The 26,299-nt window shown below is 42.9% G+C and overlaps 1 protein-coding gene across 4 annotated transcripts in view; it reads right to left on the bottom strand.

Moving 5' to 3' along the window:
• TTC7B (tetratricopeptide repeat domain 7B) overlaps positions 1-26,299 on the bottom strand; it is a 302,589-nt gene that overhangs the window by 265,441 nt on the left and 10,849 nt on the right. For 3 of the 4 annotated variants that reach the window (XM_073349423.1, XM_073349422.1, XM_073349421.1), the window contains exons 2-3: positions 7,422-7,576; positions 5,865-6,033 (exon numbers count right to left, since the gene is read on the bottom strand). In XM_073349423.1, the coding sequence (XP_073205524.1) occupies positions 5,865-6,033; positions 7,422-7,576 (324 nt within the window). Of the gene's footprint in view, positions 1-5,864; positions 6,034-7,421; positions 7,577-26,299 lie in introns of those variants that run through there. The other variant, XM_073349424.1, reaches the window with a different exon arrangement.

Here is a 26,299-nt window from a genome sequence, read left to right on the forward strand (position 1 = left end):
GTCATATTGTCCGTGAGGACTGAAATAGATTTGCCTGTCAAATGACATAGAAATGGCTGGCACAACAGACGTACTGCCCTGAGTTCCCTGACACTGATGTGCAGGAAGAGCTCTTGGATACAAAGGCCTTGGGTTCTGATGGGTCCTAAGCGGGCTCCCCAACCAAGGGCTGATGTGTTGCATACCAGGGACAGGGAGGGTGAGGTCTTGAAAAGGGTATCCCCGCACATACCATGTGGCTGTCCAGCCATCACTGCAGTGAGTCTAGGACATGGGCCAGTGCCATGAGAACCGAGTCCAGGTGATGGCAAGACGACCATGGCTAGCCAGGTTTATAGAAGTCTGAGTTGTAGCCTTGCATTTTGCACTACATATGTGCATGATACCATGTAGCCCAGGAGGCTTAGGCACTTTCATGTAGTCAACTGGATGACTTCAGAGATATTGTTATCAGGGATGCAATAGCGAGGAACCAGTCATTTGGAAGCAGAGCTCTCACTTGCACCAAGTCAATTACTGACTATGAACTCTATCCTTTGGACTGGGATCAGGGTGGACTTCTGAAAGTTTAACAGACGGACCAACACATAGAAGGTTGATTGAATGAGATGGATGTCAGCCTCAACTCAAGCTCTGGACCAGCCCTTTATCAGCCAGTCATCGAGGTATGGAAATATGTGGATTTCCCTTTTCCTTAGTCAGGCCGCTACTACTGCCATACATTTTGTGAATACCTGTGGGGTAGCCGACAAGCCAAACAGGAGCACCATGAACTATTAGTAACTTTGGTTCAATACAAAACTCAGGAAATGTCTGTGACCAGGGAAGATCGAAATGTGGAAGTAAGCATCCTTTAGATCGAGGATGGCATACCAATTCCTGGGATCCAGAGAAGGGATGATGGAGGCCAAGGAGAACATGTGGAACTTCAGGTTCTTGAGATATGAGTTGAGACTGCGCAAGTTTAAAATGGGTCTGAGACCACACGCACACACCCTTCCTCTCAAATGGGAGGGCACTTGCCCCACGGCTCCCACCCGAAGGAGGGACTGGACTTCTTGTTCCAACAGCAGCTCATGAGAAGTGTCCCTGAAGAGGGAGGGAGGGAGGGGCAAGGTGGTGTGGATAGGAATTGGAAGGCGTAACCCAGTTCTATGGTGTTGAGGACCCATCGGTCTGAAGTAATCTGGGTCCAGGCATCCAAGAAATAGGAAAGGTGACTGGAAAACAAGTGGGTAGCTGGATCCAATGTAGAAGGGATCGTGATATCAACCTCGATCATCTTGTCAAAATGGGTGCTTTGACAATCCAGGATGCCTGTGGGCAGACTGTGTAGGGCCTGTTGAGGATGACTGGGGGGGGCCTGAGACTAAACTTCTGTTCCTTCACCTCTGTTGGTCCTGCCTGGATGTCTGAAAAAAATAATGGCTTGGCTGCTGCAGACTGTATTGCTTCCTTGCACCTGCCAGTATGTAGAGCCCCAGGATTTCAAGATCACCTAGGAGTCTTGGAGGCCATGCAGCATAGGATCCGTCTGCTCTTAGAAGATCCCTGAAATGGGAGGTCCTGAATGGTCTGTTATACCAGTGTACTGAGGGAGCTCCGAGGATTGCAACCAGGAACCCCTACGCATTGTCACTGCAGTTGCCATTGATTTGGCCATAGAATCAGCGGCATCCAGGGTTGCTTGCAGGGAGGCCCGAGGTACAGTTTTCTCTTCCTCAATTAGGGATGAAAACTCCTTTCTGGAGTCGTGGGGGAGAAGATCCTTGAATTTAATAAAGAATTGCCACATGTTGAAGTTGTAGCGCCTCAGCAGGGCCTGCTGGTTTGCTATACAAGTTGCAGGCCCTTTGAAGAGTAAGTATTGCATCCAAAGAGGTCTAGCTTTTTAGGGTCCTTTGACTTGAGCGTAGAGCTCAGCTGTCCCTGGCGGTCACCCACACTGGCCACCACAACCACCCATGATCCCGGGGCGAGAGGTGCGTGAAGAGGAACTTGTACGCCTTGACCGGAACAAAGTATTTATGCTCCGAGCATTTCCCCATCAGTGGAAGTGAGAAGTGGAAGTGAGAAACCCCCAAAGGTTCCAAAACGGCCACTGCATGGTGGTTGGGCCCCATGGGTACAGTAGTCAGGCACCCGGATGTCCCGACAAACTTGATGCTGTAATGGAGTGAGAATGGCGTGGGGAGCAGCAGTGTTCGCTGTTTTGGCAGAGGGAGTACACTTCTAGTTCCGAGTTTGATGAGGAGGAAGAGGTGCATTGTGGAGACCAGAGGATGCCCTGCCACTGGGTGCCAATGAAGGCTGCCTAGAAGCTGTCTGAGATGGTTTCCCCTTGGACAGCTGACACAGTGCTGGATGAGGTGCTGGCATCCATTTTTTGTCACTTAGGGACATTGGCGGTCCTGGCAGGGTTAGAAGATAACTTGCAGCTGCAGAGGCTTGGGGGGGAGAGTGTCAATGGGATCACAAACTGCCCAGTACAATGGCCTTGAGTGGGCATCGTAGGACACTGCGGTACCAGGGCCGGGGGCACCTGGCAGTGTGGCATCAGGGATGAAGAGTGGCCCAGAACAGGTCTCGCCCTATCCCTGTCTCCTTTGTCCATTGACACTGAAGACTGGCTCCTCTCCTGGTGCTTGCCGTTGTTTCTTCTTAGGCACCCAAGATGATGATCGGTGCCAAGTGGCCCTTGTTGATGGAGGAGTGCTCTGTACCACGGTGTTCAGAGCCGAGTCCGAACTCGGTTCCAAGGCCTGTCTTAAGGCTGCCTCCATGAGGAAAACCTTCAAACGAGTAGCGCAGTCATTCTGGATCCAAGGCTTCAACTCCACAAATTTGGCAGCAGTCCTTCATAGAATATCAGGGTTGGAAGGGACCTCAGGAGCTCATCTAGTCCAACCTCTGCTCAAAGCAGGACCAATCCCTAATTAAATCATCCCAGCCAGAGCTTTGTCAAGCCTGACCTTAAAAACTTCTAAGGAAGGAGATTCTACCACCTCCCTAGGTAACGCATTCCAGTGTGTCACCACACACTGGAAGTCCTATGAGCTTCCATTAAGACTTGAGACAGTTCGAGTGTGGGTCGCTCAAAGGCATAGATTTGCTGCACAAGGCTTAAACCCCAGTGACTGAGGCATGCCTCAGCACCGGGACGAAGGACAACTCTGCTATTTAAGAGCAGAAGCATGCAAACTATCTAACACCATCAAAACTACATTAACTACTAAAAACTACGAGCACTATCTACATTAAAAGGTTAGAAAAACCACCAAGAGAGGAGAGTGCCTAAGCAATGAGAAGTTCCAGCAACAATCATGGGCAGTAAGAAGGAACTGAAGGAAGGCAGGGTCAGCAGGGCCCCTTATACCAGCACTATGAGCGCACAACACCAGAGGGCACTAGAACCAATCCAACGGGTACCATTAAGGGGAAAATTTCCAGCAACTGTGCTCAGGGCACACATACACCTACACTGGAATGGACAAATGCATGCACTTGAAGAAGAACATGTAGGCCCTGCAGCCAACTGTGCAATAAGGCAACTGTCCCCCATAGATCTGGGATCTGCCTCCCCTGTGAAATATTTTGGCCTCTGTGTTCATATGATTCACAAATGGGTTGGCTGAAGGGAGGCCAAACATTTGAACAATGAGATAGAAAAACTCCTGATTCAGGTACTACTCAGAATTGTTGACCCTGAGCCTGCTGCACCAGTCTGCCTTTTGGTTCAGGTCCCCTTTGATGTGGATCACTTTGAGAGAAAGGAGGAACAGTTCCACCCACCTCACTATTTCCGCTGCTTCTGTGTGTAGTGCCCAACTCCTTGTTCCCCCTTGGCTGTTTAAATATGCTCCAGAGGCCCTAGGCTGTTTGGGGCTCCAAGTGAGCTCCCCAGACCTGGTTGCAAGAACTAAAGGATCTGGAAGGCAGATAAGCAAGCCTTTACATACATTATCATGGGCTGACCACCACTGCAAAGAGTTGAATACCTGCGTTGGAACCCATACTTGATCTTTCATGTGTTCCAGGGAGCAGTCCCACACATTTTGTATGAAGGCTTGAAGACTTCAGATGTGTGATTGTGCCCATGGAGTGATCCCTAAGCATGACACCAGGAATCCTAACAGTTGGAAGCATAGCACTATGGTAGGCTTCCTGAGGCTCTGAAGCACGAAAATAAATTCCTGGATGAAACTAGAGAACTTTTCTTGGCACTGGTGATGAAACTGTGCGCCTGGAGAAGCACTGCCAAAAAACTGGGAAGAAAAGTTAAAATTGAAAGAGTAAGGACAGGAGCAAAAGAAACTGCCACTGTTCGCTGCTGCAGAGGCAGAGAAAACTGACAGCAAGCAGGAGCAGAGGGGACGAGCCAGACCCTGTAGCTCCAAAAAGGTTATCTGCCTCTGTGAGCTGCAGAGAGAGAGAGAGAGAGTAGAAGAGCAGCCCAGGCATCTAGAATTGTGGGAGATGATGGGCTTCAGAAAAGGGAGGGGAGCCAAGAGAAGCAGTTGATGGCTTCACTCTTATATTTTTGATTTTCTGAGTATCCAACATGTTTCTAGATTTCTTTTTAAAAGCACATGAAGAATATCCTCAATTTCCTACCAATTCCTTTAATCTAAATATAGCAATGATTTAGGAAGTATATTTTTCTCTCTTCTAGGAATCCAGGCTGCTATTTCCCTCACCTTTGTTTACAGCACACCTGATACTCGTCAGCAGATACAGTCAGCCTGTTCCAAGACTAATGTTAGAAAAATTCTTTGATCAGTGGTCAGCAAATGCAACTGAGCCATATCCTGAAAGACAGCAAACATAACTTATGACACTGTGCACTCATCCCGCCATAACAAGAAATTTTAAATGCATTCCAAAACCCCGGTCTAATACACCAGTTAAGCAAAAACATCCAGACACAGTGAATTCCATAGTGAATGCCACATAAACCGCTGCATTCTCAAAACACTGACACAGCTACAGGCTGTGTGTGCGTAGCTCATAAAAGAAGCCTCTAAACTGAAGTGGCACTGCCATCCTTAGACACAACGTAAGAATTACAACTTTCACTAATATGATACCACTCAAAAAGGAAAATTAAGACAAATCATTTGAATTTTTGGATACATTTGTAAAAAGAGCCATATCAGTACAGACCCAAAATAAAATCCCACAGAAGAAAATGCTCCCATTCATACCAGTTTTTATTTAATAATTGCTATAATTATTACTATTATTATTATGGAACGGCCTGGCCAAGTGTAATTGATAAAAAGCCAACTTGGTTACTGAGCTAACAGCAGCAGGCTGTGTGTGAAAGATCTAAAGAAATAAAAGTGACTGACTCCACAAAGGAAACCATGAAACTGACTATACACAAAGAGCTGTCAAATGCACAAAGTAAACTGAGGGGGAAATAAAGACAAATATTTTCTTTTCTCTAATGCCTTTTAATTATAGTAATAGCAGGTGCTATGTTTTATCTACAGGAAATAAAAATTTCAGACATAAATGTAACATTTAGGTTGAGGGTGCAATTTTAACATTTGAATCTGTGCTGAAAAACTACTAATACATATTTGTCAGAAGGGGGTTTAATAGGTGGATGGAGCGGGAAGGACTAGAATAGAAATGCTGACAGAAATAATAGTCCTACCAACCTAGCATGTACTCAAATTAATCTAAATGGATGAATGTTTCTTTCAGAAATTTCTAAGGCACCCATCACTTTGATATCTAAACTCAGTGTCAATTGATATAGCATGAACAAATATTCCTTCAGTCAAAAATAATAAAAGTAGAAATATTTCATTTGAAAGAATCAACCACAATTAATAAACAGATATGAGCAATCTTACCTTTGGTAGAATATGCTTCAGCAATCATTCTCAGCCTATAAGGAGGCACAGCAACAAGCTGCAAGTCATCAACTTCAACCCTAGCGTAAGTGTTAAGAGCTTCTTTGTAATCACCTTCCACATAGTTTAACTTGGCCATAATTAAGTTGGCTTCTTGTAAAAATTCTGGCTAGAAAAAAAGAGGCATAAGATAAACTATTTTTTCTGAGGCAAAACACTTTAAAAAATGACAGAAAGTTATCTGCACCCTAGTAATTTCCAACACATTGTGCAAGACTTCCCGGAAGATTTTTCATTCCCAGATTACAGTTTATTATTTTTATTCTGTAGTTAAATTTTCAGATAATATTTGGGAGGCTATTACAGAAAAACACACATTGAGCCCCTCACCAAACTACAGAACACTGATTTTATTCTAACCAGTCATTTTTACGCTTGGAAATATACATTATTTCATATCTGATTATGTAAGCATCCTTGAATCTGAATTAGAATTAGGATCCTAGCGTCCCCCGTGGTGTACAAACATTTAAGATGACACACCCTTGCCACCCAGGAAGTTTACAGTTTAACATGACAACCAATATATGAAGGTAGGAATAGAAGAAGATAATGAATTATAAATTTATCACTGTTATTTTAAGTTTAGTAATTAGGCACTGGCTTTCCCCATCTGCTCCTCAGCCTAGTCATTTTAATCTGGTTGATTTCTTGTAAGTGGAGAGGAGGGTCTTGAAAAAGAGTTCACAGGAAGAGAGGTCAATACCCTCACAGATCAGTTTAAGGAGGGCATGGAAGAAATCTCAAAGATGGCTGTGGAAGATGACAAATAGGGTGTTGAAAGAGCATCACTGGTGAGGCAAAGGGGAAGACACAGTAATATACAATAGTGGATAGGTATGAAGAGAGAGCATTGTGAAGTGCCTTGAAGGGGAGGACATATATATTTCACATCCAACACCAAGCATCATAGTTTGATGATAAATATCTAAAGGTGGGCCAGAATGGGCTCCAAGCAGAATTGAGGATAAAAACATCTTGTATGGTTTTCCTCAAAACATGGAACAAGTTTGCAGTTTCACTACAGTGCTGAATATTTACACTGATTTTGTTTTCTTAATAGAAGGGGATGCTGTGAGACTATTTCAGTAATGTCTGCGACGCACTTTGACATAACCAAATGCAAGGTACTATGGGAATGCAAAGTGTTATTATTCCTTGAAGCGCATTCTGTGTCAAGTATCATGTCACTGTGTAAATAAGCTGTTCACAAGACATCTTGAAAATTCTTTATTTAAACATCCCTGGGGTCAACAGCTTTCTTTTAAATGTTAACTTTCACTATTAGATTAGTCTGAACAAACTTCCATAAGCAAATTAAAGGGATCAAATCCCAAAATACTGAAGATATTCTGGAAGTAATAAAATGGCTTAACAAGAACACTGTAACCAGAGAATTATCTGATCTCTCAGAAGCTCTCATAAAGCTTTTCCTCTCAATTAACTTCCAACTATATCCTTAATTTTCTAACCCTTTCTCCAGACTTCTGTGAATACCTTTAGGTTTCCTCTGTCAAGTGCTGCAGTGAGATGTTTCCTGACCTCGGTCAGCTTTGGCCGGGGTCCCCGGGGACTAGTGCCCTGTTTAAAAGGATTTTCCTTCAAAAACTGTTCTAGTTTTGACTCCCCAAGGAGAAGTTCTGCCATGTCATCTATAAAGAGAAAAAAACAGCGTCAAAGGGAAAAAGTCTTCACAACAGTAATAGCCATTCTATCCAGCTGATATTTCACACAGATTACAGAGGAAGCATACAGCAGTGGAGGTAATTATTTTTAGTTCTGGACTTTAAATGCAGAACTCATGGTAGAGACACATTAAGGGCCAGTGACTGAGATTTAACACAGCGTTATAAAAGTGGTGTTTATTATTTTATTTTTCAATTTATCATTTAAATACTTATCATAGCATTATAGGAGCACTATAACATTATAGTCACAGAGATTAAGGCAAATCTATTTCCCATTAATTGGGATCTAATATTCTATGACCTTTTGGTTTTTTAAAATCAAAAACCATTGAGAAGAGGTGCAGCTCTCAGGGCTTTCCAAATACAGATAAACTCAGCATTTGATGAATTTCCGGCAGCAGTGAATTCTAGAGGCAAGCACCTGCTACCAAAAATGCCCTAACCCGTCTCACAAACATCATACTTGCAATTGTTAGATTAAGATTTCTACCTGAATACAGGTTATGTGGCAGCTCAGAGAAGGAGATTTCCCTCAGGATTTCCTGGTCAATTAGGGCATTACAGATGGGGACCAGCTACCTGAATTTTATCTGGAAGTTAACCAGCAGCCAGCACTAGCACTTCCATCTTGGACAACTGACTTTCATCCAGTTTCCCATTTTTGCCAGACCTTGGAAAAACAAGGCAATGGCTCAATCTGGGTATGATAAAGGTGACAGAGCTATCAACCATCAGGAGATTGAGAACACTGTAACCCTTATCAGCTTCCCAAGTGCCTTCACCTACACATTAAACAAAAGAGGTAATAAGACTGGGCTTTGTGATTCTGATACCATTCTATGCAGATTCCTTCCACTGTGTCAGGTCTCGCAAACACATCGACTGCATCTTATGTTTGACATTATTAAGACTGCTGGAAGTTCTAGCTGGATTAGTGCATCTGACCTGTGTACACTGAAATTATGAAATCAGAGTGAGTAATACTGTTTCTGTATCATATCCTGATCTTAAATGTAACAGGCAGATGTCTGAAGGACAAAAAGATGTCAGATACCATTTCATTTGGCCTGACAGAAACAGCAACAACTTTGGACAACCATTCAATCCACATATCAATGGTGTACACTTCCCATTTCAAAGCAGAAAAAATAGTAATTTTGCTCAATTATGTATCCAAATAATTTCAATAAAGGTAAAAATCTTCTTACTGATTTGTAGAGCACCCAGCCTACCAAAAAATCGGTCAGTGCTGTGTTGCCAGCTATTATCAACTCTTGTCCTGAATATTCACCAATGTATTGAATTATATATAGGAGCAGGCAAGCTCCACTGTTCTGTAGGCACCAGTAATATGGGGAAATGGCTCGAGTTAGAACTATTCCTGTGTTGAAACCTATGTATGCCTTTGTCAAAAGGCAAACTGACATTTGATCATTTTACTCCTAGAACAGTAAGCCCAAAGTTCTCAGAAGTGTTTTCATTTCATAGTGTTAGTGACAGAGTTAGTTTAGGTTTAGCTAGTTAGACTAACAAGCCAAACTAGAGTTCTGAAATAAATGCCAATATTTTCCACTTACATATTTTAAAAAATAGGCTAGAGAAGACTTTCAATACAATGTACTCAATGAAGCTGTTATAACCAAACTAATCACCTTATGCACTGAATTTGATAACCTTGAATTAAATGTATCAACTCTTAAATAAACCTCAAATGAAAGGGTCTCATAGCAAAGAAGATCTTTTGATTTAGTAAAAGACAAGGAACCCTTTGTTAACTGTTGCAGGAAACCAGCAGGTTAAGGAGGCTTTTAGTATTTGCTTCATCACTCATAAGGACTGAGCATTTTTATGAAATTCACAAGACTAAATAATGCTTACAAAGTACTCCTTGTATTTACAAAGCAAGGAAATCTTTCCCAGTGGTATGAATTTTTCTACAATTATCAAGATACTTTAAACTGTGACTTTAATAGCTGCAATTTGTAATCAAAAAGGTCATTACAGTTTCTCAAGGGTAGACTCTCAAAATTAGGACATCAGTTACAAAGTCTGAAGCAGATTCTAGTACTTTACAGGTAAATTTTTATTGTATCTGAAGAAATAAAGGTATGGCAGACCAATATGCTCCCAAACATTACGCAGTACTGACACTTGCCCCTTTCAAGAAAGGTTAACTTCACAAGCACTGCACATTTTGAAGCAAACTAAGTGAAACTGCAACAAAATCATTTAACTATTAACAGTCTGCTCAGAAGGAAAGAATAGAAAATAATGGCATAAGAGATGATTCAATGCTGAAAATGAGAAAAGAGGACAAGCCATATAGCAACAGCAAGTGGAAGAAAGTAATCTTGTATCATTGATCCAATAAATATTTTACAGATAAGGATTCATACCATAGGCATTCCAGCACAAAGTAATTTGCATCAATATCAACAGCCGTGCTGCAAGTGCTGATATGACAACTCTAGTGAACATGTACTGAAATGTAGAAATAGAATGGGCAATTTTAACCTTCTGCAACGATACAATAAGGCACCATTTTCAAAGATACCAGAACTCTAGAATGAACACATTTTTTAAAATACTTGATATGGTAGGATACCTTTTCACTTTGCGATAGGCAGCTAATTATGTATTTTATATTTTTCTTCAAACATGGCTTAAACTCTAATGGACTAGATAAGTGCAAACAGTCTGAATCTAACAAAGGACACTTAACAAAATACTTGGGATACAAAAGAAGAGATCTGTATCTAACATTATAGGGCATATTTCATATTACATCCCTATGAATACATCCTCATTTCAAATTTTATTGAAATAACCATTCTAATAGCCATTCAAAAACCAGGTAACAGAATCTGACATTATAAAAGTACAAGAGATTGTGTTTAGAGGTTTCCTCAGTCGTGATGTACTTTCCCTCAGTAACTGCCCCATCCAAATGGAGGTCAGACATGGTAAACTGTGTACACACTAAAAAATAGCTTTGACGGCACAGTAATGCTATTCAATGTATCTCACTTTCACTCAATGTGAGGAATTTAACAAGAAGTATGTGAAAATTTCCTCTTGAGCAAGATCAGCAGTCAGCCACAAGCTTACAATAAAACTGCACTTCAAACATGTTCACAGGCCCCCAGGATTCTGTCATCTGCTTTTCAGAGGAAAGATTACTGAGGGTACATCTACACTGCAATTAAACACCCATGGCTGACCCATATGAACTAACTCCAGCTCAAGGGCTCGGGCTATAGGGCTATAAAATTGTGATGTAGACCTTTGGGGCTCAAGCTGGAGCTCAAACTCAGAAACCCCATGAAGGGGCAGGGGAAAGGCTATTTTTTATCAATGATCTGGAAGCAAACAATATCACTGTTAATAAAATTTGCAGATGACACAAACACTGGCAGAGAGATAAATAATGAGGAGGACAGGTCAATCACAAGGAGCAATCTGGATCGCTTGGTAAGCTGGGCCCCTTCGAACAAAATACACTTTATATAGCCACATGCTATCAGGCACTGTCTCCAATAATTAGGCCTAATGGCTGAAGCGTGGGTCACAGCTAGGCATAGGTTTGTGTCTGGGCCAAGGAATTGAGATCCAGAGGCAGGGCAGGATCAAAACCGAGATCAGAGTCTGTAGACAAACCAGGATCAGAACGGTAGCCAGAGGCCAGGTGCAGGACGCAGGTCAAATCTGGGAGGTCAGAGTCCAAAGATAAGCCAACCTGATACCAAAGTCGGAGTTCAGATAGGTGCCAAAGGTCGAAACCAGATAGAGTCTGAGGCTTTGGGGGTGTGACATGGCGGGGTGGCTATACCTCAAAGTAGCACCCTATAAACTTCATATTTATCCTTTGTATATGGTTGTGATATTTCTTCCAAAGCATGCCTTGTAAGCTATTATATGAAAGATCATGATCTGCTGAAACTCATTGTTTTGTTAAAATATGTACTGTGACGGGGCAAGGCCAGATGGAGATAGATAATATTAGCTCCAGGCTAAACAAATCCCTGGTACCAGGATAAGTGAAATGGCAGCTGCTCCAGGTCAATTAAGACACCTGGGGCCAATTAAGAACTTTCCAGAAGGCAGGGAGAATGCTAGGTTGATTGGGACACCTGAAGCCAATCAGGGGCTGGCTGAAACTAGTTAAAAGCCTCCCAGTCAGTCAGGTGGGTGTGCATGTCATGAGCTGTGGGAGGAAGTTGCACTGTTGGAGAGACTGAGTAGTACACACCATATCAGGCACAAGGAAGGAGGCCCTGAGGTAAGGGTGAAGTGGAGCTTGAGGAAGTGAGGGCTGCTGTGGGGGAAGTAGCCCAGGGAATTGTACATGTCATGTTTCTAAAAGGTCAGCTACCATAGCTGATACTATTAGGGTCCCTAGACTGGAGCCCCGAGTAGAGGGTGGGCCCGGGCTCCCCCCCCCTTGCCCCGATTAATCACTGAGACTGGGAGACAACAGAGACTGTGCAAGGAAGGACAACTTCTCCTCACCTTCCTCGCTGGCTTATGATGAAAATGGCTCAGTAGACTGTGACCCTTGTCCCTAGAGAGAGAAGGGTTATGTGGAGGGTCACAGTGAGCCTCTGAAGCTAGCGAAATCCGCCAGGACACACAGGATCTACGAAGGCAAGGACAGAGCTTTGTCACAGTACATACATAGTTATTGTGTATGAAGTTATGAGATTCTGCTATATGGCTGTTATTGAAATATGTTGAGAGTCTGGGAGACACCCACAGCCAGCTCTCCAGGGACAACAATGGAGGTGACCTACATCCAGGCGGGCATTAAACGACTATCAACAACCATGGACCAGCAGGGGAATTGTAACCAAGAGATTTACAATTCAATAAGAGACAGTTGTGCAAGCACCACACAATGGGGACTGCTTAACTCTCTGACTCAGCAAAGCCCACCAGGACATGTCTGGACCAGTGTTTTTCCAGGGACATGAATTGAGAGTATAAAATAAGGGACAGTGACATCATGAGACCACCTCACTCCTCCTCCACCTACTCTGAAGGCAACAAGAACGCTGGGAAGACAAGAACTTTGAACTGAGGAGATTGGTCCCAGGCTGAGAAGGGAATTTAGACTGTATATTAAGAATTGTAATGTGCCTGTAACATCCAATGAAGTGAGAAAAACTGTTTGATTCAAATCTTACTAAGAATGATAAAGTTTAGGATTTAGAATGAGTGTTTACTTTTTATTTCTTAGATAACTATCTCCGACCTTTATGCCGACCACTTATAATCACTTTAAATCTTTCTGTAATAAACAAACTTCTTTTAATGTTTTATCTTTACCAGTGAGTTTGTCTAAAGCATTTGGGAAAAAGACAGTTACCCGTTCCGTAACTGGTGTTCTTCTAGAAGTGTTACTCGTGTCCATTCCATATTAGGTGTGCGTGCTTGCCACATGCACTGGTGCCGGAAGTTTTCCCCTCGGTGGTATCATTAGGGGACCAGCTCTGACACGCTCTGGAGTGTAGAGCATCTAGGCCGTATTGTCTGTAAACACTCTCACCACTTTGCCTGACAGATGCAGTAGGAAGACCCCACAGGCCAGACGTACCACTCTGAGCTCCTTGACATTTATGTGCAATGTCATCTCCTCTGGGGATCCTGTCCCTTGGGTCTGTAGCTCACCTAGATGCACTCCCCAGCCAATGGCCGAAGCGTCCAATATCAGTTTGACTGAGTGGCGTGCGCTATCGAATGCAACTCCTTCCAGGACAGCCTTGGGGTCGGTCCACTACTGCAGGGATGTAAGTATCACTGGTGGAACAGTAACAACCTTGTGCAAGTGCTCTCTGGACTGGGAATAGACTGTCGCCAGCTACTGCTGCAAGGGTCACATTCTGAAGCCTCGCATGGTGGATGACACATGTACATGCTGCCATGTGGCCCTGCAGATGTACCTGGCTGTGGTTAGAGCGAACGCAGAGATCCCCTGCGATGAAGTCCACCATCATCTGGAACCTCTCCTGTGATGGGAAAGCTCTGGCACAGGTGGAGTCGAGCACCAATCCGATAAACACTATCCTTTGCACCAGATAGAACGTTGATTTCTTGTAGTTCACCAACAGGCCCAGGACTGGCACGTGACCTGTCGCACCGCAATGTCCCATTAGACTTGAGACCTGGAGCAGCCTTTGATCAGACAGTCATCGAGATACAAGTATATTTGAATACCCCAAAGCCTGAGGTAAGCTGCTACCACTGACATGCACTTGGTAAACACCCTTGGTGCTGTTGCTAGGCCGAAAGGGAGGACTGCAAACTGGTAGTGGTCCGATCCCACTGTGATGCGCAGGAAGCATCTGTGTCCATGGAAGATCACTAAATGAAACTAAGCATCCTTCAAGTCGAGGGCGGCATACCAGTCTCCCGGATCCAGGGAGGGTATGATGGAGGCCAGGGAGACCATGTGGAACTTCAACTTCTTTAGGTATTTGTTGAGGTCTTGCAGGTCCAAGATGGGTCTTAGACCGCCTTTGGGATTAGAAAGTACCGGGAATAGAATTCCTTGTTCCTTCACTCACAAGGAAATTCCTCCACCGTTCCCAGCCGTAGCAGGCCCTTTACGTCCTGGACAAGGAGAAGAGGTCTGGAGATAAATGTGAGAAGGGAGGGACAGGCAGTAGAAACAAAAGGGAAACCATTTGAGCCGCATGTTTCAGAAGTCATGTGGTCTTTCTGAGTGTAGTCTTCACTGATTTGAGATCTACCATCCGATTCTCTCACGAGAAGAGAAAACCTATTATGACAGCAGACCATAAAAGAGAGCCAGTTTGGGAACATTTTAATGAAGTTCCTCTACCTGTGAGTAAGACAGGCATGCGTGCAAAATGCAAAGAGTGCAACAAAGAAATACAAGGCCTGGTTTCCCGAATGAAACACCATCATGAGAAGTATTCCTTCTCAGGAGGAAGCAGCGTTGAAGATGATGAAAGGAACATGCCTGAATATGCAAGATCTTAAGGACTGCCTGTCTTCCTTCTGGACTATTCTTGAATTCTCATGTTTGAGCAAAAAATATAGTTATTAGTCTACGGTAGTACCATTTTAGATGCAGTTGTGATAAAAAAATAAATGGCTGAAATAGGCAGATCTTCCTTTTACAATTTCACCTTTAAAGTAAGTACTAAGTGTCAGTGAATGCAATGAGTAATACTAAATGAGCAGTATGGTAATAATAATTAAATAACTGCATTGACTTATTTTGTTTAGGAGAATCCATCCTCAACATACAGGTTTCAGAAGACTATCCACCTTCAAGATCACCATCATTTTCTATAGTTTCAGAGTTATCTGCCAATGATAGTGTTTCAGTCACATCATTTATGTCACATAGCCACAGTATATCACATGTAGCAAAAAGAAAAAAAAAAACTCCATCATCCAGAAACAACCATAGATACGTTTGTGATAAGAAACAGCAGATTACAAAAAGAGGTAATTGATGAAAAAATTGCCCAGTTTGTTTATCCAACAATCACTCCTTTCCATATGATTGAGAACCCACACTTCATAAACATGATTCAGACATTAAGACCAGAATACAGTCCACCCAACAGAGCAGATGTCACAGGCAAATTGCAGGATAAAGTGTATGAAAGAGAAATTGAGCAGTGTGCAAAAGGTCTAGAGGTTAAAATTGTTAACCTGAGTCTTGATGGGTGAAGCAATGTCCACTATGATCCTGTTGTATGTGCTTGTGTGACAACAGAAGAACAGAATATCTTCCTTACAGAAACAACTGATATATCAAGAAATGCACACACAGCAAAATACTTACAAGTAGCAGCAGTAAAAGCTATAACAAACTGTGAAAAAAATTCAAATGTCTGGGACGCTGCTTGGTCACAGACAATATTGCAAATGTATCAAAGATGAGAAGAAATTATTTAGAAGAGAGTCCCAAGCTAATAACATACAGTTGCAGTGCTCATTTGATGCACCTCCTTGCCAAACACTTCAGTGTTCCAGAAATAAAGGCTAAAGTTGTTTAAACTGCAATGTACTTCTGTAACAACCATTTTGCAGCAGCTGCTCTGAAAAAAGTGGGAGGAACCAAGCTAACTCTCCCACAAGACATGCAATGGAACATAGTAGTGGACTCTTTTTAGCACTATATCAAGAACTAGCTTAATTGGATGACAGTTTGTGAACAAAATCATGAAAAAAAAAAAAGATGGCACTGTCACAGCCAAAGTTCTTAACATTGGGCTTAAGACAAATGTTGAACACATGCTGAATAAGTACCCTGAAGCCTATTTCTGTAGCCTTGAACAAAATGCAGGGAAATAGCTGTTTTATTGCTGATGCTGTTGAAATTTGGAAGGAGCTGAGTGAGATCTTAAAAGAGAAATATGCACTGACAGAGTTAAAATTACAAGCATTAAAAAAAACGAATGGGACAAGCACTATCTCCAGTTCATTTTCTTGCAAATATTCTCAATGCTCGGTACCAGGGTCAAACCTTAACTGCTGAAGAAGAAGAGTTGACCATGACATGGACATCCAGCAATCATTCCTCCATAATGCCAACTATAATAAACTTCAGAGCTTAAGATTAACCATTCAAGAAATATATGTTTGCTGACGATCTTTTAAAGAAAGTCACACCAGTGAACTGGTGGAAGTCACTTAGGCACTTGGATTCAGAGACTGTTGAAGTGATAATCTCACTTTTAACAGCAGTAGCTTCTTCTGCCCGTGTAGAAAGAATATTTTCTTGCTTTGGACTAATTCATTCCAAATTGAGAAATCATTTGGGACCTGAAAAATCATTTGGGACCTGAAAGCTTGTTCTTCTTTTCCAGATTATGAACGAACAGGAAAATGAAGGTGAAGACGCCTGAGTTAACTGCAGAAGCCAATATTTTAAGTTTCTCATATTGACCTGGCCGACATAGTCAATTTAATTTCTGTTTTTTTAAAAAAAATATTTCATTTAACTATTTTAGTTAAAAACAGTTTTAACAAAAACAAACCAGATTTTAAAAAATGTGAATGTTTAACTTAATTCAAAAATTCATGTGCTTGTTTTGTTAAAATAGTTTATGTTTGCTGTTGAAGAAAAAAAAATCCAGCATACACAAAACAATTTAAATGTCTGCTGGTGATGTTCTCCTTCTAATACAGCATGGCAAGAAAATCCTCCAAATATTATTTATTAACCTGTTGAACTGGAGATAGTTCACCTCCCAGTGACTTCATAAATATCTGCTTCAATTATCTTTGGTAAATGAAATAACCAATCATTCATTTTCTGATATAGCTGTAAAACTTATCTGAAAAGTTTTCAAAATAAATGAGTTTAAACATATATAGTGTGTACCTTCTAAAAATGAAGCCTACATCTATCTCTGAGTTGTGAAGAATACGTCTTAATTCTGTAACAACCAACAAGAATGCACCTTTATGTAGAAATCCATGATTAAATCGAGTCTTCCTGACTAGTGATTTAAATCAAATCCACCCTGTTCAACAGGGTCTTGATCAGTATAAAGTGGTACATTTCTGGGGTGCAAAGCGAGGGGGATTTGCTGCTGTTCTCCTGTGTATGGTTGATTAATGGCTTAGAGCAGCATTTCTCAAACTGGGGTCCATGGACCCCTGGGGGTCCACAAGGTTACTCCAGGGGGTCTACGGACCCCGCTGATCAACTCCTCCTCCTCCTCCCCCCTCTATCTCCCGTAGGCTACTCAAGCCAAACCAGGAGATTTTTTGCCTAAAACTCTGGCAGCACAGTAGGGCTAAGACAGGTCTGCCCTGGCCGCATGCTGCTTCCGGAAGTGGACGGCATGTCCCGGGGGGGAGGAGGAGGGGCACCTAGCACCCAAACTCCTTCCCAGAGCCTGCACCCTGCACCCCAAGCCCTTCCACCAGCCTGGTGAAAGTGAGGGAGGGGGAGAGCGAGCGATGGAGGGTGGATGGAGTGAACGAGGGGGCGTGGGAAGAGGTGGGGAGGGAGTGGAGCCTTGGGGGAAGGGGTGGAGTGGGGACAGGGCCTGGAGCTGAAAAGGAGGGCTTGGGGGTCCCTGAAAATTTTTTAATCAAAACAGGGTTCCTTGGGTTGCTAAAGTTTGAGAACCACTGCCTTAGAGACCATTCATGCAACTTAGATTCATAGAATCATAGAATATCAGGGTTGGAAGGGACCTCAGGAGGTCATCTAATCCAACCCTCTGCTCAAAGCAGGACCAATCACCAACTAAATCATCCCAGCCAGGGCTTTGTCAAGCCTGACCTTAAAAATATCTAAGGAAGGAGATTCCACCACCTCCCTAAGTAACCCATTCCAGTGCCTCACCACCCTCCTAGTGAAAAAGTTTTTCCCTAATATCCAACCTAAACTTCCCGCACTGCAACTTGAGACCATTACTCCTTGTTCTGTCATCTGCTACCACTGAGAACAGTCATCCTCTTTGGAACCCCCTTTCAGGTAGTTGAAAGCAGCTATCAAATCCCCCCTCATTCTTCTCTTCTGCAGACTAAATAATCCCAGTTCTCTCAGCCTCTCCTCAAAAATCATCTGCTCCAGCCCCCTAATCATTTTCGTTGCCCCCCCGTGGACTCTTTCCAGTTTTTCCACATCTTTCTTGCAGTGTGGGGCCCAAAACTGGACACAGTACTCCAGATGAGGTTCTCACCAATACCGAATAGAGGGGAACGATCACATCCCTCGATCTGCTGGCAATGCTCCCACTTACACAGCCCAAAATGTCATTAGCCTTCTTGGCAACAAGGGCACACTGTTGACTCATATCCAGCTTCTCATCCCCTGCAACACCTAGGTCCTTTTCTGCAGAACTGCTGCCTAGCCACTCGGTCCCTAGTCTGTAGCAGTGCATGGGATTCTTCCGTCCTAAGTGCAGAACTCTGTACTTGTCCTTGTTGAACCTCATCAGATTACTTTTGGCCCAATCCTCTAATTTGTCTAGGGCCCTCTGTATTCTACCCCTACCTTCCAGCATATCTACCACTCCTCCCCGTTAAGTGTCATCTGCAAACTTGCTGAGGGTGCAATCCACGCCATCTTCCAGATCATTAATGAAGATACTGAACAAAACCGGCCTCAGGACCGACCCTTGGAGCACTCCACTTGATACTGGCTGCCAACTGGACATGGAGCCATTGATCACTATCTGTTGAGCCCAAGGATCTAGCCAGCTTTCTATCCACCTTATAGTCCATTCATCCAGCCCATATCTCTTTAACTTGCTGGCAAGAATACTGGGGGAACTTACCCAGGTGTGTTCCTGCATGTTGTTGACTAAGTGATCACAGCACCTGGAGAGGTTTGCTGCTTGTCACTAGCAAAGCATCGTGAGAGACAGCCGCAGGCTGAAGAGTTAAGGGAGCGGAGTGTTCCCACAGTTCCAGGTTGTACCCCATGGATCTGTCACAGGAGGAAGAGGAGGCAAGGCTAGAGCAGGTCAGTGATGTCGCTGGAGTGATGCTAGTGCAAGGGAGAAAAGGACAGGGCAGGAGTCTGATGTACTGTAAGGCAGGTTGGGAGTTGCTGGAGTCTGATGTACTGCAAGGCAGCAGAAAGGTTCCTGGCCAGGTAGCTCTGTTGCTCAGACTCTGGTGAGGTTGTGGAAATACCTGAGCCTGTGGTCATCTGACCCAGGATCTGCTCAGTGATAGGTGCTGTGGTGAGTCAGCACTCAACAGAGCCTGCAGTGAGTCAGCCCTCAGGCATGCAGCAGCAACCTGAGTGAGCAGCCCTGGTTTGGCTGTGAGTTTGCCACATACATGCATGGTCATCTAGGAACTAACAATGCTGGCCATAAATCCAGTAAGTGTGTGGGGAGGATTGGGGGAGGCAGACTATATCCTGGAAAACATCAACTCTGAAAAGGATTTAAGATCATAGTGGACAAGCAACGCAACATAAGCCCCCACTAACATACTGTGGGAACAAAGGCTAATGCAATCCTTGGAGGGGAGGAAAAGGAGGGAGGTGATTTTACCCCTGAATACAGCTTTGGTGAGACTGATACTGGAATATAGTATCCAGTTCTACTGTCCACATTTTTAAAAGGATGTTAAAAAATTGGAGAGGATGCAGAGAAGAGCCACAAAAATGATTGGAGTGCTGGAAAAAATACCGGAAAGTGAGAAACGAAGATGCAATCAGAAAAAGATCAACAGATTACTTGATTATATTGTACCTATACCTTCACGGGAAGAAAACAGCAGATACTAGTAGCTGAGAAAGGCATAACAAGAACCAATGGCTAGAATTTAAATCTAGACAAATCCAAATTAGAAACAAGCAAAAACTTTTAAGTGAAGATGATCAACAACTGGAAGAAACTACTGAGAGAAGTGATGGATTCTCCATCTCTTGATGTCTTCAAGTTAAGTCTGGATGCCTTTATAGAAGATCACCATATTTGGGATCAGAAAAGGATTTCCCCCAGGTCAGGTTGGCAGAGACCCTGGGGGCTCTTGAAGTCTTTAAATCAAGACCTCAATTCAGCTAGAAATTATACGCCTCTTACAGGAGTGAGTGGATGAGATTCTGTGGCCTGTAATGTGCAGAAGGTCAGACTAAATGATCATGATGGTCCCTTCTGTCTTTAAGGTCTCTTTAGTCAAACACAAGTTGCTGGACTCAGTGAAATTACACAGAACTAGATCATTCAATTGTTCCTTTTGGCCTTAAAAATCTAGGAATTCATTCCCACTGCAGTTCATCCTGTTCATGAAATGAAGAAGGGGTCCTGTGGAAAAACATAGTATGTGATCGTGTATTTGCAAATACAATGCAAATACACAAGAAGGCTGAAGTAAGACTGAACAGTCTACCTCAATGTTCTTTTAATGTAGGTGTTTTTAAAAGTAATTTTCTCATTTTTTTTAACTGAAAAAAAAATAGATAATCCATCATGTAGAATCATATTGACATCCACATGGGTCATCAGCAGAGTTGGAACCTTTAGATGCATAGCGCAGATCCCTACCACTTTAGCTAACAAAGTAAATGATAGCAGCTGTAGTAGGCTCTCATCCTTGAGGTCAAAGAGCCACTACACTCTTTGCCAGTGAGTTTCACAGCCACCCACTAGTAGCAGAGGAATGCTGAGATTCAGGAATCTTTGATTCCATTTGAGACTCTGGAGGGGAACGTTCCGTAGTGATCAAAGACCCTACTGTCCCTGTTCCCCCCAATCCTGACCACTTATGTCTCTGTCCTACCCTCTCTTTCCACACTCCAGTTACTTGTTCCCAGTCTCCTTTACCCCCGGATTTCAGGTTGGAGCATTCTCAGCATGCACAGAGTCTTCAGAGAACTTAGCTGCCAAATTCTAGCAAATCTCTACTGAGCAGGTGTAAATTGAGATTTTTCAAAGGTTTACAGTTTGGTCAAATTTGGGCACTTTTTCATGGGAACACCAAAAATCATCCCTTACAGAGAGGCAATCCTCTGCCAAAGCTTGGGGGCACTACAACTTTTCAAAGAACAAGTTGGCAGAAATTTTTTAGCACATGAACAACACAATGTATTTTGCCTAATCTCATTCTCAGAAACAGCTGAACCATTTCTGCAGAAACTTTACAAAAATCGAAAATTAAAATCCGTCTGTGACAGACAGCGAGCATGGAAAAATTCAGCCCGAATGTTTAAAGTTTAACAAACTTACAAGCAACTGAAAATGAGGTTTTATAAAGGCAAATGTGTGGCAATCGACTGTATGTGGCATTAAAAACTCTGTCTATAAGAGTTGTGAACAGGTCTGACTACCAAAAGGAGGCTGCCAGACAACTCTCAAATACCAATTCTACAGGCCATTTTCCTCAGATCCCACTGAGGAATACACTAAGAAACTGCACCAGCTATTCAGGACACTCCCTACACTAACACCGGAACAAATCAACATACCCTTAGAGCCCCGACCGGGGTTATTCTATCTACTACCTAAGATCCACAACCCAGAAACCTTGGTTGCCTCATCATCTCGGGCATTGGCACTCTCACTGAAGGACTGTCCAGATATGTGGACTCTCTACTCAGACCCTACACCACTAGCACTCCCAGCTATCTCCGTGACACCACTGATTTCCTGAGAAAACTACAATGCATTGATGATCTTCCAGTAAACACCATCCTAGTCACCAGGGATGTAGAGGCACTCTACGCAAACATCCCACACACAGATGGAATACAAGCTGTCAGGAACAGTATCTCTGATGATGCCACAACACAACTGGTTGCTGAGCTCCATAACTTTATCCTCATGCACAATTATTTCAGATTTGGTGACAATATATTCCTTCAGAGCAGTGGCACCGCTATGGGCACCCGCATGGCCCCACAATATGCCAACATTTTTATGGCTGACCTGAAACAATGCTTCCTCAGCTCTCGCCCCTTCTCTGCCTACATTACATTGATGACATCTTCATCATCTGGACCCATGGGAAGGAAACCCTGGAAGAATTCCACCACGATTTCAACAGCTTCTACCTCACCATCAACCTTAGCCTGGACCAATCTACATGGGAAGTCCACTTCCTAGACACCACGTGCAAATAAGTGACGGTCACGTTAACACCACCCTATACCCAAAACCCACCGAACACTATGGCTACCTTCATGCCTCCAGCTTCCATCCCGGACACACCACACGATCCATTGTCTACAGCCAGGCACTGAGGTACAACCGCATTGCTCCAACCCTTTAGTCAGAGACCAACACCTACAAGATCTTCACCAAGCATTCTCAAAACTACGATACCCGCACAAGGAAATAAGGAAACAGATCAACAGAGCCAGACGTGTACCCAGAAGCCTACTGCTGCGAGACAAGCCCAAGAAAGAAACCAAGAGAACTCCACTGGCCATCACATACAGTCATCTCCAACACATCATCACTGATCTACAACCCATCCTGGACAACAATCCTTCACTTTTACAGGCCTTGGAAGGCAGGCCAGTCCTCGCCCACAGACAACCCGCCAACCAGAAGCATATTCTCACCAGCAACTACACACCACACCATAGTAACTCTAACTCAGGAACCAATTCATGCAACAAACCTCGGTGCCAACTCTGCCCACATATCTACACCAGCAACACCATCACAGGACCTAACCTGATCAGCCACACGATCACTGGCTCATTCACCTGCACGTCCACCAATGTAATACACTCCATCATGTGCCAGCAATGCCCCTCTGCTATGTACATCAGCCAAACTGGACATTCCCTATGTAAAAGGACAAATGGACAAAAATCAGATATTAGGAATGGCAATATACAAAAACCTGTAGGAGAACACTTCAACCTCGCTGGACACACAACAGCAGATTTACTGGTAGCCATCCTGCAGCAAAAAAACTTCAGGACCAGACTTCCAATGAGAAACTGCTGAGCTTCAGTTCATTTGCAAATTTGACACTATCAGCTCAGGATTAAACAAAGACTCTGAATGGCTAGCCAACTACAAAAGCAGTTTCTCCTCCCCTGGTGTTCACACCTCAACTACTAGAAGAGGGCCTCATCCTCCCTGATTGAATTAACCTTGTTATCCCTAGCCTGACTCTTGCTTGCATATTTATACCTGCCTCTGGGAATTTCCATTACATACTTCCGACAAAGTGGGTATTCACCCACGAAAGTTTATGCTCCAATATGTCTGTTAGTCTATAAGGTGCCACAGGACTCTTTGCCTGTCTATAAGAGGAAAACACATAATGTAACAAACAAATCCAATATTTGTTGGGAGTCTAGTTTCTGCAAGTGCAACAGTGGGAAATCTTCAGAAACGAGGTCTCTACAATATCCTCCTCAACAACAACATGCTTAAGCAGCAGAGGTCCCTAGCACTGAGCAGCCATGATCACATTGTACATCTTTATTCCAAGTATGTAACTGCTCCACAGGTTTATTACAGCCAGGTTAACCTCCTGGCCTTTAGTTCCATCTTGAGATCTTGATATGCTGGGATTGTATCAGAGGCAGGACACATGACCAAAAAGGGCCAGCTGGTGTTAGCTAATGATAATCTCAGTTATCTCGAGGCCAGTTTTCAACAATGCGTCCCTATTTCTGATAAAGTCAATCCATCTTATACCCAGTAGTCGCTAGTGGCAATGCACATGAAATGCCTCCAGTCTCCTGATACCTTGTTTAGGTAATGTACGTGTTTCAGATCCATATAAGAGGACTGCAAGAATTGGTTTGATAAATCCACACTTTTGTATATAGTTTCACCTGCTTTGACTCCAGACCTTATGTAAGTCCTTCATGTATGAGGCTGCTAAACCATTTTTCCTTAGGGTGTGTGACTGGCTGCGCCAATTTGATGACAGTTTAGTGCCTAGATAGATTAAGTCATCCACTACTTCCACAGTTTGGAAGCACAGATATCTTGTCACAACTCACAATATTCCCCTCCAGTTATCAAAATCAAGATGCCACAATCTGAATAGTACCACCATCATCTCTCTTAGGCAGAAGATATTTACTGAGAACAGCAATTCTGTTCCACATCTTATTACATCAGTTTTGTTCTGAAACAAAGTCAAAATAAGTGAAAAATATTTGCATCTGATTTGTGTGGAAAGAGAATAAAGAATTAGTTTACAACAGAGTAGGCAGCTCCTGACACACAAGAAGCCCCTGATCCTCTTGGCTTTTACTCCACATGGGAACAAAACAAACTGAAATTGACAAGATCCATTCTTCTTTCCTACTAGGGCTCTCAAGCGATTAAAAAAATTAATCACAATTAATCACACTGTTAAACAATAATAGAATACCATTTATTTAAATATTTTGGATGTTTTCCAGTGGTGAGCTGGAGCCGGTTCGCGTGAACCAGTTGCTAAATTTTGCAGCCAGTTGAGAACCAGTTGCTAAATTTTGCAGCCGGTTGAGAACCGGTTGTTAAAGGGGTGGGCAAATTCCTGTCCTGCCCATCCCGCCCAAGCTCTTGGCTCCCCTCACTCCTGTCCTGCCTGAGCTCTCGGCTCCCCCTGTGAATTTGTACTCACCCGGAGGCACTGCGCGCCTTCGGCAGCATTTCGGCAGCGGGCCTTTCACTCGTTCCGGGGTCTTCAGCAGCAGGTCCTTCAGTACCGCTGAAGACCCGGAGACAGTGAAGAACCTGCCACTGAAGTGCTGCCAAAGACCCGGAGTGACTGAAGGAACCGGATCTTCAGCTTCTGGCAGCTCATCACTGATGTTTTCTACATTTTCAAATACGCTGATTTCAGTTACAACACAGAATACGATATATATGAAAATGTAGAAACACATCCAAAATACTTAATAAATTTCAATTGGTACTCTACAGTTTAACAATGCAATTAAAACAGCGATTAATCACAATTAATTTTTTTAATTGTGATTATTTTTAATCGCATGAGTTAACTGCAATTAATCAAACAGCCTTACTTCCTACTAATCTCCAGGTACAATGGAAGCAGCACAGTGAAAATGACAAATATTCTGTCCACTTCAAATTTACTGCTCTGCTCCCACATGAAGCAGGGTAAACATAAGGAAAAGTAGGATTAACATGAAACAAAACACTAGGAGAAGGTGGCGGCGGCAGCCAGGGAAAGGAGCCCAAAAAACCCAAACACACACAAACTAAGAAATAAGGCAGACAGATCAAAACAAATGAGGCAAGGAAGAGAAGGCAAGAAACTTAACAGAAATAGATTAGAAAATTAAAAAGAAGGTGTTAAATGTTTTGTACATCTGTAATGGCAAACTTCAGAACTGCAAGCAATGTTTCTTTTGCGCTACAATTTGTCAAAGAGTTTACTTTGTACTTGTGGCATGTGCATGCAACCTCATTAGAAAGGCATCAGTGGAAAGTTTTCTCTCTTTTGTATATAGTGTGACATTTCATATCAACTAAGGTGTCTAGAAAATGGGTTGCCTCTTTGGTACCCTGGATCACGTTGTTTTTCAGCAAGACCCACAGACCCCAGTGCAATTCAGGAGAGTCAAATTCTCAGTAGCAGTGACATGGGGCTGGAAGCAGGTCTGCAAATGAGGGGAAATCCATGAGCTGTAACCACTTCATCCACTCAGTTGTATTCCCAAACTGACACTATATGGATCTTATCTTTCCAAAATATGAACAATAAAAAAGAATTGTAAAAACTGCTGTTTGGAGGAAGTGTGGTCTGATTTTTTTGAGCAACTACAATCATGATATAAAATTCCATTGTACTGATTTATTTTGAGCTACCTCCTGTTTCATCACTACACAATGTCATGAATTTGCAACTTACCAGTGGCCTTGACTATCACGATATTCAGTGTTTTTGTGAGAGCCCCAGTTTCAGGAGTCATTTGATGTGAGAATCTCAGCTTTAAAAAAAAATGTCTAGCCCTCATAATTGCGGAGAAGAGCTTGAAAGTGCGAACATTAGAGGCTCAAAACTCACATAAGTAAAATCAAAGGGACCCAAAATATATTTTAAAGATCTCATGATTTTAAAGACAATATCACAATTTTGGAGGGTCTGACTTTTTTTTAAAACACTGTTGACTGTCACCATTAAGAACAACTCTCCAATCAAAAAGATAACTTCAGAGACAAGTTTTGGCTACATGCAATTGCTAATCAACAGTATTCCAGCCATTGGTAGTTCCTGCTACAGCATCCCAATCTAGAGGTCTCAGTA

This window comes from Lepidochelys kempii, chromosome 6, assembly GCF_965140265.1.
Source record: "Lepidochelys kempii isolate rLepKem1 chromosome 6, rLepKem1.hap2, whole genome shotgun sequence".
Lineage (NCBI taxonomy): Eukaryota > Metazoa > Chordata > Testudines > Cheloniidae > Lepidochelys > Lepidochelys kempii.